Genomic DNA, 18702 nt, shown 5'->3' with positions numbered 1-18702 from the left:
TAAAATAGTGCTGCACTGAAAAACACAATGTAGAGCTGGACTCTTTTATGCTGGTCCCAGAATACTTGCATTACAGTCAATGTTAGTTGCACTTGCTGCTTCCACAGAGTTTAGCACAAGTCTCCACTTATCAATGAAGACTGAGAAAAAGGTTATGATTGGAACATTTCAATATTTGACTCATTCATTCTGCTAGTGCTCTTAATTGGTGGGATTGAACAGTAAGACCAAGCTTCTAGCTGAGTAAATGATCAAACATTTCACTTATTTCCATCTCAGATGTAGTCTGTAATCAACTGAATGTAATATTTGACAGTTTGTCCTTAATGTAGCTCGTAGTAAAAACCCATCTTAAGTGTCAAACTTGAACTATTCAGGCGTTCATAGTTTTTACCTTGTGCATTTCACTCCACAGATCCCCTTTGATTTTACTCACAATACTATGGGTATTTCAGTAACAACATATTAATTTTAACAATTATTAATCTAGCTTTGAGTCTTAAATCTTGTTTATGTTTGCAAGTGGAAAAGCGCCACCACCAGAGATATTGTCTTTTGTTTCTAAAACATATGAATCCATTTTAAAAAATAAAAAGATCACTGTTCCTATAAGTTGACGGAAAAACATAATGAATAATGCATGAATAAAAGTAAAAAAAAAATATATATATAAATAGTTAAGCTTGTCAATCTCCTGGGACATTTTTCTTCTTCCTCCAAAAATAAGATTTTAAGACTCCATGTTGTCACTTGAGTGGTTTTTCACCTTTGGCTTGCGCTAAGGTGTCCGGCTGCTCTAATACCTCGTCCAGCTCCTTCACAAAGTGCCTAAGGGCATCTAGGCAGCGCTGTTTGATCTCCAATAGGTTTTCATCCAGTGAAGCTTGTAGTAGATTATCCAAACTGGGTTCCTTAGCCACCAACATCTTCACCACTGTGCGAAATGTCTCACAATCCTGTCTGTAATGCTGCACATAAAACAATAATGGCAGAAATGTCAATACTAATGATCCAAAGAAGTTTAAAAGACAGTGCCCAACATTTTTGAATTAAAAGAACATGACAGTATCAAATAAATTGTTGTACATTTTGCTCTTTAATTTAACACAATGAAGTATATATTTGAGTATTGTATTGCCTTCCAAGTTTGCAAGTTACAACATTATGCACCTTATGGCTGAGTTTGATGGTTCATTGTTTTTATTCCAATTGAACCACTTTATTCATACAGAAATAGTGTAACAAATACTGTATTAAAGAAAATGTGTTGTGTATAATTTATTAATTCATTGATATTATTTATGAGCCCATTGAAAAGAAAATTCAACTGACCTCACAAACAAGCATGTCTACGTCACAGCCTTTTGAATGCTCCTCATATATCAACACCGAACTGTGAACTTAATGAACCCATTCCTGCTAAATTGGTGTATTCCATGAAACAGGTGTGTGTGAATGTGTGTATGCAAACCTATTCAAGTGCATGTCCGCCCATGAGGTGTCAAAGTATGTAAGCGGCGCTGTAGCATTCTTTCACACCACATTGTAACAAGCTCTCACATCCCTCACGGATTTTATTGCCGACCCAAAACTAGGCTGTTAAGTTCTTTATTAGTGTCCCAGGTGCAAGCTCACAACATCTTTATCACCTGGGGAGAAAAAGCTTAATGTGTGACCCTGCCCTGAAGCCGCCTAGAGGTTTAGGGCTACACTAGCCTGTCAAAAGAGCAGTCCGGGACAACGGGGTCCTCCAGGGTTGAGTTAATGCAGGCCAGATCACGTCGCCCCTCAAATTAGAGTCACTGGGGTAGACAGAATGCTTTTCTGTGGCTTAAAAAAACCACTGTGTAGGCCAACATAAGTAAGAAATCCAATCCAATTACTAGTTTAGATTAGATACACATCGACTTACAAAAACAGGCTAATATATGTGCCCTTAGAGGACATACTGTATTGACCTCCAAGAACATTTCATCTCTAGAGATGATTAAGAGATGATTAAGCTTTATATTTTAGGATCTGCTGTCAAACAGTCACTCTTTACATCAATTTTACTGAAATGTCAGGAAATATGACAACGTCATCAAAGAGGTGATTTAATTAAATAGTTGCAGCTTCCTTTCATGTTCAGACCACATAGCCATTTTAGGAATGTGGGCTATGCAAGCCTTAGTTGTCACCCATATTTAGTTGACAGTATCTCATCTAACATTAACTGTCTGTTAAATGCAATATAACACAAGCCATCACCTTTGGTAACTTTGAAAAGAAAAATACTGCCTGTCAACTTAAATCAATGTCCGGTCTTGAGCAGAATGTGAGGTTAACCGGTTAAAGGGCTATATTCCAGGGTTCTGTCAGTTATGGGGAAATTTAAAACCACAACTGCTGTTTCTTTGCCTAGATACACATTACATAATGTGTATCTAAGCTAACTCATGATCGTGTATCCATCAATTTGTATCACGATCACGAGAGCGTTCATAAATTCATTTTATCACTGTCACACCACTTAACTATACAGTGATGGGAATTTCATGACCATTTTGAGCAATAAAAAGTGTCTAAAGTACTGTGCTACACTAGATATACTATATTGAAGGGTATAACTTTCATCACTGTGGGAGAAAAGAACAAAAATCCAATGTAGGACTGTGAGTCCACAATAAAAAAAAAAAGAAATGTGAAATTTGCCACCGTCCATATCACGAAGATCTTTATGACCAAAATGTGAGAGGGAGCTCAGCTGGGTGGGGCTTTTCACACACAGAAAAAGTCAAGGAAACAAAAATAATATGACATTTAGGTTGGAACAATAAAGATGGAAACAATTCACCACATGGGAACCGCTCACTTGTTTTTCAAGCAAAAGAAAGGTCCCACGTTAAAACAAACAAATGAAAGGCTGAGCGAGGCTACTGAGAGTACCTGCTGGGGAGAAAAAATTCCAAATGAACAATTTTAGTGTGTGTCAGACTGAGACAAAAGCAGGCTACATAAGGTAAGTAAAATAATAAAATTACACAGACGCACAACTTGAAGAAGAAAATGAAGGGTCTCCATTTTATGCTCTACCTGATCATTACGACAAAGTTCAAAAAACGGCAATGCCTCCAGCCCCTAGATGACTTCAGCTCTCCTTAACAGCTTTATTTTATTTCTCTTTCTCTCCCTCCTCCCCTGATAATTCCCCTGCTGAACTAGCTACAGCATGTTCAGATAGCTGATGAACACCCATCAGTTCATTCACGCATCCTTAACCCACATTCTGTCTTACAGTACATGGAATAGGAACGCCGTTTGCTCCAGTTTCAGGGAAAAACGCACCAAATGTTATGGTAAGATTGAATTACTGTAACAGCTATGAATGTTACGGGAACACAGGTTATTATCGGTGTATCACAACATACTCTGTACATACACAGGGGAAGGCGAGTCGAAAAACCTGACGAAAATATCCCAGACTGTGGGATATGTTTGGACTCAGGCTGATGCTTTAATGTCTGCAGATCATGTCAAGCGAATTCGCGGCCCCACATAATAACAGTCCTCAGTTTCGACCACAAGGAAGTGAGAGACTCACGACACGTGTGGCCAGCTAAGCTCAGGGTCAACTTCATTCAACAACACAGGTTTTCCTTCTCTGTCTTCATACTGTATAATATGAGCTACCACATGCCGGGCTGTTGCAAACCTTTTCTATTATCTGATCATAACTTTATATTAAACAGTCTAAAGTTCAGGTGGCTTCCTACTATCTCTTAAGTGCGGATTTCTCATTTGTACAACATTTTCACAAAGTGAGCATTATTTAGGAGAAGCAAAAATTGTTTCCAGGTTTAACGACGTGAGAGGAAACATGGGCTAAATGAGACACAAACATGTGGTGAATATCCCACAAGCCAGTACCCCTCTAATCACTTAAGACTGATTATGTTTGCCATCTTTCAAAACAAAACCTTCCTAAGCTTTTCCCAAGCTACAGCCTTTGTTGACAGTGATTACATTTTCACTTCATTATATCCTATATACACAGTTTTACACACTTGAAAGCTTCAGAGAAGGATGAGGAGAGGGGTGGAAAAAGTGGCCTTATAATGAACTATGAACTCAAATTAAGAGCTTTCCCTTTGATTGTACTGCGGCTTAGAGGACTGTAAGCTATCATGTGCGCATATGCACATGACTATGCATGTAAATTTGTGGAGAGATGAAGTGCATCGCTCCACGTTTATTACAGTACTGATCGATCGTGGAGTGACTTCAAACAGGCTGTTATTTCTGTAAAAACTTGCTCCCATGTTACTTGAACAAACAAGAAGGGTGCTTTTGACCTGAGCGTTCTCTGTGTGTTGTGAGAAAAGGTTACGGCGCGGTTCTGCCTAAATTCCCTCCCTAGAGTGGGAGCTATGAGCTGATCTTTAAGCCTGATACTATGGGGCCACACAGGACGGGAGCCCCGAGAGAAACAGCAACACTAGGGGCCTTGAGGAGGAGCCTTAAAAAGCGGGCTTCTGCCCAAATCGGATGTTTGTGGAGGTCCAAATTGTGAACATAACGACAGGAGTGTGCACTGGGATACTGGGTGGGGGTTGGGGAGTTAGGGGTCTGAGTGAGATTATACATACGGCTCTCACATGGACATTTAGTGAGGCTCTGTTCAAATGAGCACTGATGCAGGCAGGGGTCCTGCATAATAAGGGAAGTAGGGTAATGACTTGAGGGCTGGTACACATTAGGTGATATTAAAAGAACCATTTTAATCACTCAAGCTGCAAACCGGACCTCTCGATGGAGGGGCTAATAGCTGAAATGGATATGTTTCATTTGTGCTGATTGAGATGATGAATGGACTTCTCTGAAAATCACTCCCAGGCACTTAGCTGAATTTTGAATGGATATTTTCCGAGTTCCTATGTTGTTGTTGTTATTTTATATGCTCATTTGTTCTGCGGTGAATCCCCGGAATAATAAACAGCTTCTCTCTTCTCATCTGTGATTTCAGAAAAAATGGGCAATGATGTATTGTGATGAAGGTTTACAAAACAACAGCGTGTTTTTTCATTACGTCTGTAATGAAATGATTTAAACTTTCGAAGCGTGTTATGACGGGAAGTGTCATAAGCAAGAATGTTTACTGTGTCGATGAATTTGTTTGAGGTTTTCGATGTCCTTTATAACCCTGAAACACCCACAGAAAGTATGTATTACAAATTATTGGCTGAACAACAACGCTGGTGTGACAAATGAATTTTCAACAGAACCAGACTTATGCTAACAGGCTTGTACACAGTATTATGACCTTGCTGAAAAATAGACAAATGGCATATTTAGGAAATTAGGAAATGCGTTTATGTGGTGTATGAGAGAGAGTCATCTTACAACTGCTGTGCATTGGAGCAGTTCAGGAGGTCTGAGCTCAGACCAGCTTTGCCCACTACCTGATCTGCTCAGCTTGGCAATCGACAGCAGCAATGGATCAGTGTGTGTTTAACTGAGCCCGGGGCAGATGTTACAGTAAAGACACAGTAGAGGTTTTTGCCTCTCACCACGTCTGTAGAAGAAGTTGGAAATGGCAGGGTAAGCATATGTGTGCTAATGCCAGGAGACGTACCACACTGTGGGTGGGCCGCCTGCATCCTGCAGGGCAATTCCTGCCCTGCTTTAACGGGAACAGATAAGTGGTACTGTAGTGCAGAGCGATGAAGGGGAGGGAAGAAACTCCAAATAGCACGCCACGAGAGGCGTCACAACTTGAGGTATCGAGGACTTTTCTGCTGACTCATCCTTCTGCTCTACACCAAAAAAATGCCTCTCAAATACAGTGTTTCACAAATGTTATGAGTTGCACGCCAGGGCACATTTATACACCTTTTATATCAACTCTATACTCCAAGTTACAACATAATGCAAGTGAAGGACGAATCACTTCGATATTAAGGTCAGACCCATGCATGTAACACAGGACACTCAATGAAACACAATAAGGTAAAAACCCTTTAGGAACCTTGATTATGGGCCTGTATTGTCTCAGCGGCTATACAGAATGAACAAACTTGTTACCCTAATACAGTATGTGTATTGTTTAATATTGTAGTGCTCCACTTTAATCTCTCACCAACCCCCCTGACATGCTCCCTGACCTGTATAAACATCTTGACTCTGAATATTAAGGGTGGTCAGGTGTGGTTTAACAGAGTCAATCGTGGGTCAGCCTCTACTGACTGCTGTACACACACTGCTGTGCATTGTCTTGTATCAGAATCTGAAACAATGCAGAATGAAACAGACTGCTGTCCCAAAATGAATAAAATGTCACCTCAATCATAACCTCATCTGCAGTGTGTTTTAAGAAAATACGATTTTAAGGCTCAATATTAGAAAATGTCAGGTTAAGATTAACATTTTTGCCATATATAGTACAGTATAGTATAGTATAGTAGAGTGTATATATAGTAAGAGCCAGTGATTCTAATTGAGAAAGGTTCAGACTGAACAATGACAATGTTGACGTGCTAATTTATGACATACGCAGAATCAGGAAAGTAGAGAATTCACAGCAGTTGTGTTGTTTCATGGAGCAAGTCTTACTACCTTCTCAATTTCCAGAGCCTTAGCCTGAATGGCTTCCAACCGGCGAGCCTTTAAGTCTTTCTCTGGTGTCGGCTTTGGCTCCATGCTGGCAGCTACCGCGTCCTCCGTCTCCGCTGCAGATCCAGGAGGTTTTTCCTAGCAGGCCAAAGGTTAAGGGTTAGAGCTGAGGTCACCGGGTTTAGAAACTGGTTCTGATTTCAAAGTGTTTCAAATAGAGACGACTCGCGGGTGTTGAATTCTTGTTTTCGTACATGCCTCATTATGCATGCCGCATGTCAACAGTAAACAGACCCGCTGTCACAAATACATCAAAAAGTTGCACTTGCAATTAAAAGGAAACACAACCTACATGTCCATGATTCAAAGACAACATATTTTTCATTTTAGACTTTACAGTACCATACTTGTGGTTTTGCCTGTCTTAGCCCATTAACTGTGAGTCATGTACTATATATTACCTATTTTGTCAAAGTTGCATTATTATTGCTTGATAATGCTTTAGTGAACACTGTGAACACTGGAGTTACATTTATTATACAAAAACAAATATTGTAATAATATAAATCTCTAGTGGTGAGATGGTATAATGTTGTTTCCCTTATTGTTCTATTCATTATTATTATGATACTATTCCAAGTGATGTATTCTTACAATTGACCAAGTTGAATGTGTTTCATCATAAAATATCTAAAAATCTGATTATATTGATTAACACCAGCAAATATTGGTATCATACTGCAAAATTGCACACCAGTAAACCTCATAATTCTACCATTTACACTCTGAAGTTGTTATAATCTCATCCCAGGAAGAAAGAAAGGGGAGACTACAATGCACGCACCCTTAGTTTGGGCCAATATAATTATGCAACAAATTCCATTTGCTTTTCTGGGGAGTAAATTTATTCTACCAAAGTTGTTGCTATGATTGGGAAATGTGTTTACATATTCATGTGATATTCAGCCCTGTGCTGTATTTTATTTTTCTTTTGTGAGCAACGCTGGTTGACACCACATTCAAATATCAGTTTTACCTTTGAAGATCCTGAGCTGTGAGGAGACCCCTCTGCAGAGCTGCTGGGAGTGTGGCTTGTCATCACATTTGGCTTATCTGTGGAGAAAAGTATCATGAAAGATGGAAATGGAAAGTGAGTAAAAAAGCAGATAATCATCCTCATATAATTACATTTAACAAAACTATAAAAAAAAGAGGTTGACCTGAAGAATTCAAAGACTACCACAGCATTCTTCTTTTTTTTTTAATTTTGCTCGGTTTTAAAATGAACCCTGAGGGAGCACTCTGGTGGGTCAGTGGTCTGGGATGCATGCCATGTTAACTGCAGCATCCCCGGTTCAAATCTGGTTAGAGACCTTTGTTGTATTTGATTACCCTCTCTGTACACACGTTCCGCAGCTCTCTCCACTGCGCTGTCTAATAACTGCAAAATACCATAAAATAACAGATTTTTTAAGAATACCCCGAGGAACAATTACTTTCTACTTTGAGACATCAAACAAAACTCACTTATCATTGTGAACAATCGTGAAGCCAAGGCACTATGACGCAGCTGAAAAGAATAAATCACTGTGTTTTTAATACTCCCCTGTTTGAGCCTCCCACACAATAGCGGTCGAGGAGTTCAGCTGTGCCTAAATTGAAATATTGTCCTCTGCTGGCTCCTATGTGTCTAGAAAGAAACAAATATGGCCGAGTTGTTTATTTTTGCTGAAGGAATCTCCCATAGTGATTAGAGTAGGCCAAGATAAAACCTCCATCTTATTTTGAGTCCCTCAGCGGGGCTATGGAGTCCCCGGTTGGCTCTCTCTCCATGACTGAGACTGCAAAAAGGCCCGACAGACAAGATATTGCGGTTTTGAGCAAACAGACAGACAACAGTGTTAAGGTCGGGGTATGCTTAAAACAAACCAGTTAATATGACACATTGTTTAACAGCAAAAGGGTTTATAACTGTAGTGAATGGCCACAAAAAGCTTGCAATCCAACAGAGTGGCTTGATGCAATAATTATTCAAATGCACTCATCTGTACCAAAAGGAACAGATGTATCTGAGTGCATAGTTCTCACCTCTGCACATCTCTACACATGGACATTTGCTGTATAAAGTGGGCGTGCATCTTAGACTGTTCATTGCAGACAAAAATTGCTAGGCGCACCCCACCCCACCCTCCAGAATGTCTAAAAGGTCTCGGGGGAGGTGGTTCTAGACGCTGTTTGATGATCTGACAAGCACTTCATTTGAAGCATACTGACCGCTTTACTCTCTGCAAAATGCAGTAGCATAGAGGTGACTCTCTCACTCTTTGACACAGCGAACCTGAGCTGCATTTCACATTGTAAGAGCCCCAGAGGCCTTCAACTGCTCCCCTACTGCCAATTCACCTGAACCCTACACCAGGCCATGCGGGTGATAGCGGCTCCAACGTTACTCGCCAATAACAGTCATCATCAACCAAGAATTTGTAAAAAAGGCACTGCACAGAGCCTCTGTGTGCAGGACAAGGCCTAGTATACATACCCAATCACCTAAACCTTATTTCAGTGTACTCTGCTGTGCTGGCCTAATTAGTATCCCAGATGGGGGTGGAGGTGGGAGGTACAACTGTTTTCTCACAGGTTTATTGCATCTTCAAAGGGTGGTACAAGCAGCTAAGTTTTCAGCACAATAATCTACATATGCATCTTAGAAATCAAAGCACTGGTGAAATTATTGTCCACACTTCTTCCCCTCAACCTAATACTCTTGCTTAAGTCAGATCACTTCAAAACAAGCATTTATTAAATGTAAATTCATAAATTTTAGCCAGCTCAGCATCGCTAATTAAAGCTCTAAAGCCTGTAAAAGTCAGAAGAAAGCATGTAAAGTGAGGGATCCAAAGTGATTGTGAAGACATCGTTAAACCACCACATAAACTCACTGAAGAAAAGGTCAGGTTCTGAATCCAAAGCCAAACCACCACCAATAAACCCAGGGTATCCTTTTTCCCAGACTCTGAAAGTGTGTGTGGTGTTAGTGTAATTAACATCTTAACATGTTTCAGCACACCCTGACCCCTCACACTACACACCACCTTTGAAAACAGATGCTTCACCTGGAATGGCTTAATTCCTTCAGACATTATAATTATGCGTATGCTTTGGTAAAATGATGTCTATTGTTGTCACTACGGAAGGTCTAACAGCTGCAAAGACAAACGTTGTATTCATCTGTATTTTTTTGTAAGATGAGGGTAAATACTGCAGCAGTCCCACTATCTATGCTCCTTCAGGGTTTTTCATGCTGTGGTCAATCACAGTGTCAGTGTAATTCAGAGGGGGTGCTTTGTTAATGGACTTCATACTATCCGCAGGGGCAGCAGGTCAGACGGCTAGGTCCATTACTGCTAGCTCTGCGCAACAGATTTGAAAGAAAAAGGTGAAAGTCAGAGTAGGAGAGTGCAAAATGGATCTGCCTCCCTCATACTGTGATAAAATATATTTTATTTTCTTTATTTACAGTGTGCTTTTACATAGTATATAGTATAATATATAGTACTACTGCTATTATACCAGTTTCTTAATTCATATTCATGAGTAGGTGTGTAGATATTTATGAGGTTTTGTGAGGAAGCTTCCTGCTCTTCTGGTCATTTTCAGCTTGTCCGATAGAACTTCTTGTCATTCCTTTCAGCTGATCACAGTCCAAGGTCGTAACTTTTTTAAATCCATAATCTTGAGCTCAGGTGCCCATTTTAACACTGAATTGGGTTTTGCTCGCTCTGATCATTCCTCCTGTTCACGCTGGCCATTAAAAGATCCTCCTCGAATGCGCTTACAATATAAGTGATGTGGGACGAAATCCACTGTCTTTGTTTTGAGCAAAAACCTATCTTTTCATACTTACTCCTCTGTTGGTTCTGCTGATAGGTGTAGCTTTTGTCTCTGTCGGGGGAGAAGCTCCTGTTGCTACTGTTTGACCCGGAGCGGACAAGTACAGGTGGCTGGGCGTCTCTCCTTGTAGGAGAGCGATCCCGTACGTTTATTCCAGATTGGGAGTGCCTGTTTTCTCTACTGAAATAGATATAATATATAATATTAGCCATGGGGATCTATGTCACTTCCTTCAAATTTTTGGCATTAATTCTTCTTTGTGAGCAAGTCAGTTTGCTACAGGAGGGGCTTCAACTAAATAATAAAATCAGCTTTTATGCTTTTTTAGACTTTCCTAATGAGGGAGACTATAATAAAAAAAAAAACAGGTTTCTGATAAATGTAATGTGTCCTATTATGAACACCTGGCACATTGGACACTTACTTCTGTGTCAGCATGTCAATTAATACAAAAGCATCTGGTCATTGCTCTTTATAGACTAATTTTGTCAGCTTTGAAGGTAAGCAAAAAACTGGACAAGTGACTTTAAGCCCTGCTTGCTCACAGAGTTGGCAGTTTGTTACATGTATACCAGAAAACCATATGAATGTGAGGGCCTTGACTTGTCTTTTCTGGCTGGTACTGACCTTTGAGAAGGGGCTAACCCTCGACCTCTTTTTTGGTAATAAGGTCCAGCTCTGCCACTGTGCCTGGAAAACACAAAAAATGCAGACCATCAATGACTGGAAAGTCTGCTCTACAACTTGGCAACAACTGTTTGGTGAAAACAGGTTTCGGGGGAAATATGATAAATAAATCAAGAGTATATCAGGTGTAAATTCAAAGTTCATAATTTTACTGGTTTAAAAAGAAAAAGTGTTGGATATTTGTCAGTGAACGCCTTCAGATGAGCAATGGAAACAGAATAAATAGAAGACAAAACCACAAAGTTTTAAATTCAGACTTAGTGGGGCACTGTGGCACACTGATCAATTTGTGGAATGGAGGCAATCTTCCACTTTGGCACAAGCAACAATTGGACCAATTTTGGTCTTCTTTCAGTACTATCTGTCTTCAATTGAAGACAGAAGCCACGATTAAGCCTAGTATGGAGCTGCAGTCACAAAGCACCGCCACCAAATTTGTTATTCAACCGCGTAATGTAACGACCCATTTCAGAGCATTTATCTAACATGTGATGGGCCCGGCACAAGCACTGGAACGTCATTGTTCATTGCACCTTGTTTTTATGATTTTCCGGACTCAAAGCTTGTGTTCGAACAACAACCTTTAGGTCCTGAGGTATAAATGACCCAAAGGCACCTGGCTGTCACGACCTCTGGCTGAACTCAAGCTACATCTCAAACAAAGAGCAGGTCTAACAAGGCCTCGAACTTTTACGACTCTGGTCTGTTTGAAGTAGCCAAGACTCAGCCTGCCATTTGCCAAACACTGAATTACCGTCATGCAGTACAGGACACATCTAAAAAGGCAAGAAAAAAAGTTATGTAGGAGGAAACTAAAATTCCGACTAAGTCATTACACAACAAAAAACAAGAAACAACAAGACCAATGCAAAATGTTGGTGAGTCATGCAGCATAAAAATAACCGTGGGTCCCCAGAGATATAACAAAAACAACTGATAATATTTGCATTTTTATTCCCTTTGCTTTCTTTGATAACTACAAAGAGCCAAACAAATAAATTAATAAATAAATAACAGCCTGACTTTAATTAACTGGATGGATTTAAAAAAGCAGCTTCCAAAAACAAGACAGAGCTTCATTTAGGATGGTAGCCTTTGAATGTTCATTAAGAGAGTGACTAATAACTTGGAGCACTACATCAGACAGTTGACTAATTTCATGATCTGTAAGCAAAACCTCCACAAGGGAGCAAGAAAAAAGCGTTTCAAGTGTGTGTCACCAACACTCCACTGCAGAACTTCATTACAGTGATGCAGCGCTTGCTTTTAGCCCACACAGCTTAAGCTTGATTTATAGTTGAATGTTAAGGGGTTACAGAGCCTACACACGTAGCTGCACTGTTGTTCCCCATGAGTGTGAGCGCTGCTTGGGCTTACAGAGCCAAGAGTGCCTGGAGTTTCTGTCTTGCGCTAGAGAGTCATTTTATATTTGGCCCCTTGTCAACATGCCCGCTGTAGCACCTTGTACATGAAAGGGCCCTGCAGACAGACTTCCTGCCTCGCTGTCTGGGAGATAGGATGCAGGGAGAGGCGATCAGTTGCCTCTTTAGAGAAGAAGCTGAAGCATAAACTTTCCTTGAACCAAAGCGCTGTAATACTGTTCTCATAGAAGTGATGAAGCATTATTACAGGAGCGCCATTTTATTGATGATGTGTTGTTCAATAGCAGCCAGAGTTTTAATGAAACTTAGCGCAGACTGCCAGGGCTTCTATATGAATTGAAATTTTCATAATTAATGCGGTCATACCACACATATAAGTTCTTTAACATTTGTTAGGGTCAAAACTAATCCAACTTGAACCTTAAAAGTTATAATTCAATGTCACTTCCATGTACTCTGCCAACACCTAAAGCATTATGATAAATTAAAATTGGCAATCCACCAGGGTAAACATCCAAGAGCCACAAACTGAAGCAGTAACAAATTAATGATGGCTATGATGTTCAAATGCAGCGTTGCCACAAACACTTTAACAATTAAATGTGATTGACGCCTCAGAATGCCTACCGAAGCATGTCCAAAATTGTTCACGGTTGGCAAAATAAAAAGACTCTGTCTGGTTTTGAAAGTATGTTTATGAATAATGATTCAAGGTATCCAGATAACATAGTATCTACTGTCTATTAATGTATATGGGTCTAAATTTGCAGTTTAGGTGGGTAAAATACTTAATAATAGTAATATCAAGTACATCTTCACACACTAAATAATTTGACCAATATGTACCTCACTTGCTACATAGCATTACAACAACAGATAGATTATATTATATTATTATATTACAGTATACATATATTTTAATTTAAGGCAGAAAGGATATAATTGACCGAAAAAGACACAAGACGTGTTCTGCTCGGAATATCTGAGGTGTGTGTGGGTGTTTGACTGAAGAGGGAGTGGTCCAGCTGTTTTTCCTCTTAGGGTGGGGTAGGGGGTTGGGGGGTGGGGTTGTTTGGCTGAGTGAGTAGACAGTAGTGCCTTTTGTCCCCCTCTCTAGCCTGGTATGACTCCTGGAAAGGGGGGGCCCGTAAACTGTTGGTATGTTGAAGTGGCCAGGGCAAGAAGAGTGTCTGTTGATGTAGGAGTTATAACTTCTGGACTAAGCTGCTCTGTGTGGGGTTAAGCTCTTGAGCTTACCTTAAGAGCAGTGTGGTCACACATAATTAATAACAATAATATGCTTATACTTTTCTTCTTAGGCATTTGCCGAAGGAACAGTTTGTACTAATAGATGTTAAATTCTTAACTATTGAGTGGAGTTTAGGAGCAAAGAATGTGAATTTGAAAGTGATTTTACACATATAAGGTTGGTTGACCAATCTTTTCTCAATGACATTACATGCCAAGAAAGCCACAAAATATAAAGGTCATTACATGTCCATTAGCGTGATTATATTCACATTTCAAAGACAGAACTCTGCCTCCTCCTAGAGGTCAGTTTGATGCATTACAGTAAGAATTCAGCGAAGCCACTGACAGTCACCATCATCATCATCAGAATGTTAACAGAAATTGATAACAAATTTGGAACCTTTGAAATAAAATAATCAATATAAATTACCTTGAGCCTAACTGGTGCCTCAAATCGTCTCTGTTATAACGCAGCTGTGAATACGATGCCTCCTGAAAAACAAAATCACAATTACAACAACCTTAATTGGGAAATGCTGCAAATGTGGATAGTTTATGCTCATGTTTAATGGCACTGTTGGGAACTACAAAAACACCTACAAGAACCTAATTAAATAAACGTCATTTGCCATTCTGTTGTTAACTTTCTGACATACTTGTGTTGGTCATACACATTGGTATGCTATTTCCAGATGTTTCTATTTGATCAGCTAAAATAATCAGGACGATTCAACACTTAAAAAGAGACTGACCTGGCTATAGTGCTGTGATTTCTTTAATGGTGGTAACACATTTAATTTATAAAGCAATCATTCCAAGCTTGTCTTACATTACGTGGGGGCGAGGAATTTCTGCGAAAACTGCCAAAGTTGGGGTTTTCATCAAAGTATCGACGATCACTGTGTGGGTAACTGCCTTCCCCGTGACATTCTCTTGCGTCCTGGTAATTTTGAGGACCGCCATACCATTGGTCATCATTAAAGCCTCTGTCAAATTCCAACCCCGGCCGCGGCATAGAACTCCTCTTTTCAACAATATTGACAACTCGATGAACTGTCACCTGAAATGACATCATATTTTACATGAAGAATAATTAGGAATAACTTCATATAGCCAATAACATGTTCTTCAAAGTGCTCCAGAGTTCAGTGATGGATACAAAACATGCATTGTTTAAATATATAGCTGTTCTTCACAAAGAGTTTATATTTGTGGGCAGAATGTTTGGAGGCACTTCCATTTTAAAACCCTAAACCCTATAACTGTGATGAAAATCAACATTGCATTTACAATTAAAAGTGGACACAACATCAATATCTCCCTAAAGAGTGACCTTAAAAAGTGACTTCTCCTGTCTTTGATGGAGAATAATAAGTTAATGAATGAACAGCACTACCATAAACACCTACCATGGTCATAAGAAGCTTATCACAAGACTGCAACTTAAATAACAATTACAGTATCATGTTAAAAGGGATTGTTTACGACCAACCAATTCTGCTTGCTAATTACGTAAGGGCTTACTCAAATAATACATTTTGGACACACAAAACAACATTTTTCATTATATTTTTGAATAAAGAGACAGTGACCATAATAATACAAAAAAAACAAAACCAAAAAGGACCCATTTCAAAAACTGTTGTCCCCATTAGTCACTTAGACACAAAAAGATGGGAAAATAGGGTCCAGGTTGAAAAATATTGAAGTTTCCCTTTAAGGTCTCCATCCATCAGAATGGGATAATCTGCAAATTTTGCCAACACCAAGTTCAGTTTTGATTATTCTGTCCAGTGCTAGGAGCATACACATTAATTAAAGTCCATTTTTCATTTTGTAGGAGAGCTGATAAAATTATATATCTACCATCTTTATCAACTAGTTGTTTTGACAGACTAAATGATATTCTCTTTGCTATCAAAACACTGACTCCTCTAGAGGATCCACTGCCTGGTGCTGAAAAAATTCGACCCACTCATCTTTGTCTCAATTTAACTGATTCTATTTCCTTTAGATGGGTCGCCTGGGGCATTGCCAAATCACATGATAGGGATTTCAAATGTGTAATCATTTTGTATCTTATTGTTTTATTTGAGATCCCCTTTACGTTCCAGCTAATCAGATTAATATTATTTGGGCCCATTTAATTTTATTATAGACCTTACAGTTTCCTCTTTGTAAACTCTGTATCAACATAAAGGGACAGACAAGGAAAACAGAACATTATATGTAAGTACATAGACTATACAAAATATTCCGTGAGGCAAAGGAAAAATGAGCAAAATAAACAGCAAAACCACATTTTCCCTTACCTCTCTTGTGTCCATTCCTGAGAAGTGCTCTTCATACGCCTCTCTAATTGATTTTGGGCCACGTCGATACGACACTACAGGGAAAAAAATGCAGTGAGTTCAAAGTACAGCTATGAAGAAACTTTTAAGTTGTGCATAACATGAAACAAAGCTGAACGTTTTCTAATCAAAGACATTTCATATGAACTTGAATAGACTGTTCTATAGGCAGTCACAACAAAGGCCATGTACTTTCTGTGATACATGGGTGCAGAGTCTTCATTCCTGGTAAGCAGTGGAGTAGGCTTTCTACTCTCTATGCCACTTGCTGAGCCAGGAAAAACTCGGTAGCCAGTATATCATCCAGTGGAGTAGTGCCTTGACTCAAAGTGTTAGACTTCCTCTCCACTCTGGTGAAGTATGACAAGCCAGAAATCGTAGCCACAATCTTTGAAAGTTTCAACCACAACACCTCCATACATTCTCAGAGTTCCACTAACTCTGAGGCAACAGACAGGCCTTGCTCTGCTGCCAGGCTGCAGGCATCCTTCACCACTGAGGTGCTGACAGGGGATGGGAGGTGGAAGCTGTTGGCTGACCAGTTCTAGTTGTCACAAACCCAGCCAAGAAAATTCAAGTCAGTCATGGCCTTCTGGTAATGCTCAACAGGCATAAACTTGGAACAGACATCATTTCAAGTAGGGTCTACAGTTTTCTCATTCACTCATACATTGACATGATCCTCCCTTACACCTGCTTGGGCAAAAGTATCTCTTACTGGCCTATCACTCCAGTAGTCTTTTCTTCTCATTTTTAAGCTGGAAAAAACTTTGTGGCAGTTCTTAAAAGTCCTAAACTATATAATCTATATAAATTATTTCTTGAATGAACTATTTAGCATGCACTTTTTTTTTAATCACAGAGATGATTACTCATGTCAAGTGATCCTCTAAAACCCTGTAGTGAAAACAGCGCTCCTGTAAGGTTAGCAGCTCTAATGAATGTGGGAAAATCCTCTTTCACCAACTAGAAAAAATAACAATGAAGGAGCAGCAGGCTGCAGGGACAGAGTCAGATTAATCCATCCTCCTCGACATTGCCATCATAAGATGTTGGAAAATGTGCACTGCTGAGCATGTGTAATGAAAATTTCTGAATGCTTAAGAAAGTGTTACAGCCAAAACAGTCAATTTAGGGATCAAGGTCTGAAGACTACAAATTACATTGCAATAGTTGTTTAAAAAACGTGCAAAATGCAGCTCTTTTCTACTCACTGTTGAAGGTTTGATTTTGGCTGCCTGTCTGGTATGCTCAAGATGTCACAGAAAGGGAATGACGAACCTACATGATGGAAAAATGTATTAGCTTTGCACATATAAGCACATTTACCCCAGATCGTTTTGATCGCATATTCAAACACACAGAAAAAAGAGCCTTATAAACACACTCACACACAACATTCAAATGAACTCTGACCCCAGCTCCACAACATTTCTACACCATCCCCAGCCCACAATGCTACAAATAACCTCACAACAAAGCCCTAAGGGGACAGGAAAGCCTGGTTTTAGACAAACAAACACGTCTAAATTTCTTCATTTAAGCCACTTTTTTAAATATTTAATTGATTAAAACCCAGAGAATATTATATACACTTAATAGGTAATGGATCACCTTCCGGACCCTCTTTTCATAAACAGTGACTTCTGCAGAGGACATTGCTTCTCCGCTCTCCCTTCTTTCAAATGCAATTATCCAAAGTATCCAAGTATTTAAGGATCGATGAAGAATGTGAAATTAAATCTTAATGTTGTAGCTGGATGAGGAATCTGTAACGTTACTGTTGTTAGCAAATCTAGCTAGTTAGCATCATACTAACTCGGGGAGGTCGTAAAAAACTCACCAAACAATGATTTGAATACCTCTCACCACAAAGTGCGTTTTACATGCTTCTCCAAGGCCTAAAAGACCCTTATATCCAAATCCAAGTTACGCAGCAGACCAGACTTTCCCTCTTAGTGTAACGTTACAGGTGCATGTAAAACATAAACAATCATTCGGTCATGTTCCGGTCTGCTCTTCTTCGGTGGTAAAACGTGCTTCTAAAGATCAATGCGCTGCCATCGCCTGGTGGCGACTGGAGGAAATGTCTAAACTTCATTATGTTTGCCAATTGTGGAAGACGTATTCACACCTTTACTTAAAGTACTAAAATTAGGAATATCTCAGTGTAAAAAAGTTCATTTACAAGTAAAAGTACATTCATATTAGCAACATAATTTAGTGTAAGTAGCACATGGCCCCTATCAGTGTTATATTTTTCATAATCTGATTCGTGTTGCATTAGCATGTTAGCAGGATTTTAATGTAGTTTGTCAATGTGGAGAATATTCTAACCAGTGCATATGCTACTGGGAAATTTAATCTATAAAAAGGTATCATATTTTATTAACTCATTATAGATTTTCTATGTAAAATCTTAATCTGATGTGTCTAACTATAGCTGTCAGATGACTAAAGTACAATGAAAAGTAAAAGATCTGCATCTGAAATGTGCATAAGCATAAACACAGCCAATATCATTCCTTCGAGTGCAATTTTTGCATTTA

General features: G+C 39.3%; 1 protein-coding gene across 4 annotated transcripts; it reads right to left on the bottom strand.

The window, feature by feature from the left end:
* Positions 1-8: 8 nt before the first annotated feature.
* LOC122986284 (periphilin-1) lies at positions 9-18197 on the bottom strand. 4 transcript variants are annotated; one of them, XM_044357466.1, is made up of 10 exons: positions 17997-18197; positions 17368-17434; positions 16115-16188; positions 14632-14862; positions 14233-14294; positions 11110-11172; positions 10496-10659; positions 7628-7704; positions 6595-6729; positions 9-968 (listed from the first exon to the last, which is right to left on the bottom strand). In XM_044357466.1, coding segments are annotated over exons 2-10 (1029 nt in total). In that variant the 5' UTR covers positions 17369-17434; positions 17997-18197; the 3' UTR covers positions 9-746. The 4 variants fall into 4 exon arrangements, with proteins under 4 accessions (XP_044213401.1, XP_044213398.1, XP_044213400.1 ...); XM_044357463.1 differs by having other exon boundaries at positions 10496-10662; positions 17997-18193; XM_044357465.1 differs by having other exon boundaries at positions 10496-10662; positions 18016-18193.
* Between the last annotated feature and the right edge of the window lie 505 nt (positions 18198-18702).

This window comes from Thunnus albacares, chromosome 7 (assembly GCF_914725855.1).
Source record: "Thunnus albacares chromosome 7, fThuAlb1.1, whole genome shotgun sequence".
NCBI classification, from domain to species: Eukaryota; Metazoa; Chordata; class Actinopteri; order Scombriformes; family Scombridae; genus Thunnus; species Thunnus albacares.
This window is presented reverse-complemented; position numbering and strand designations above follow the sequence as displayed.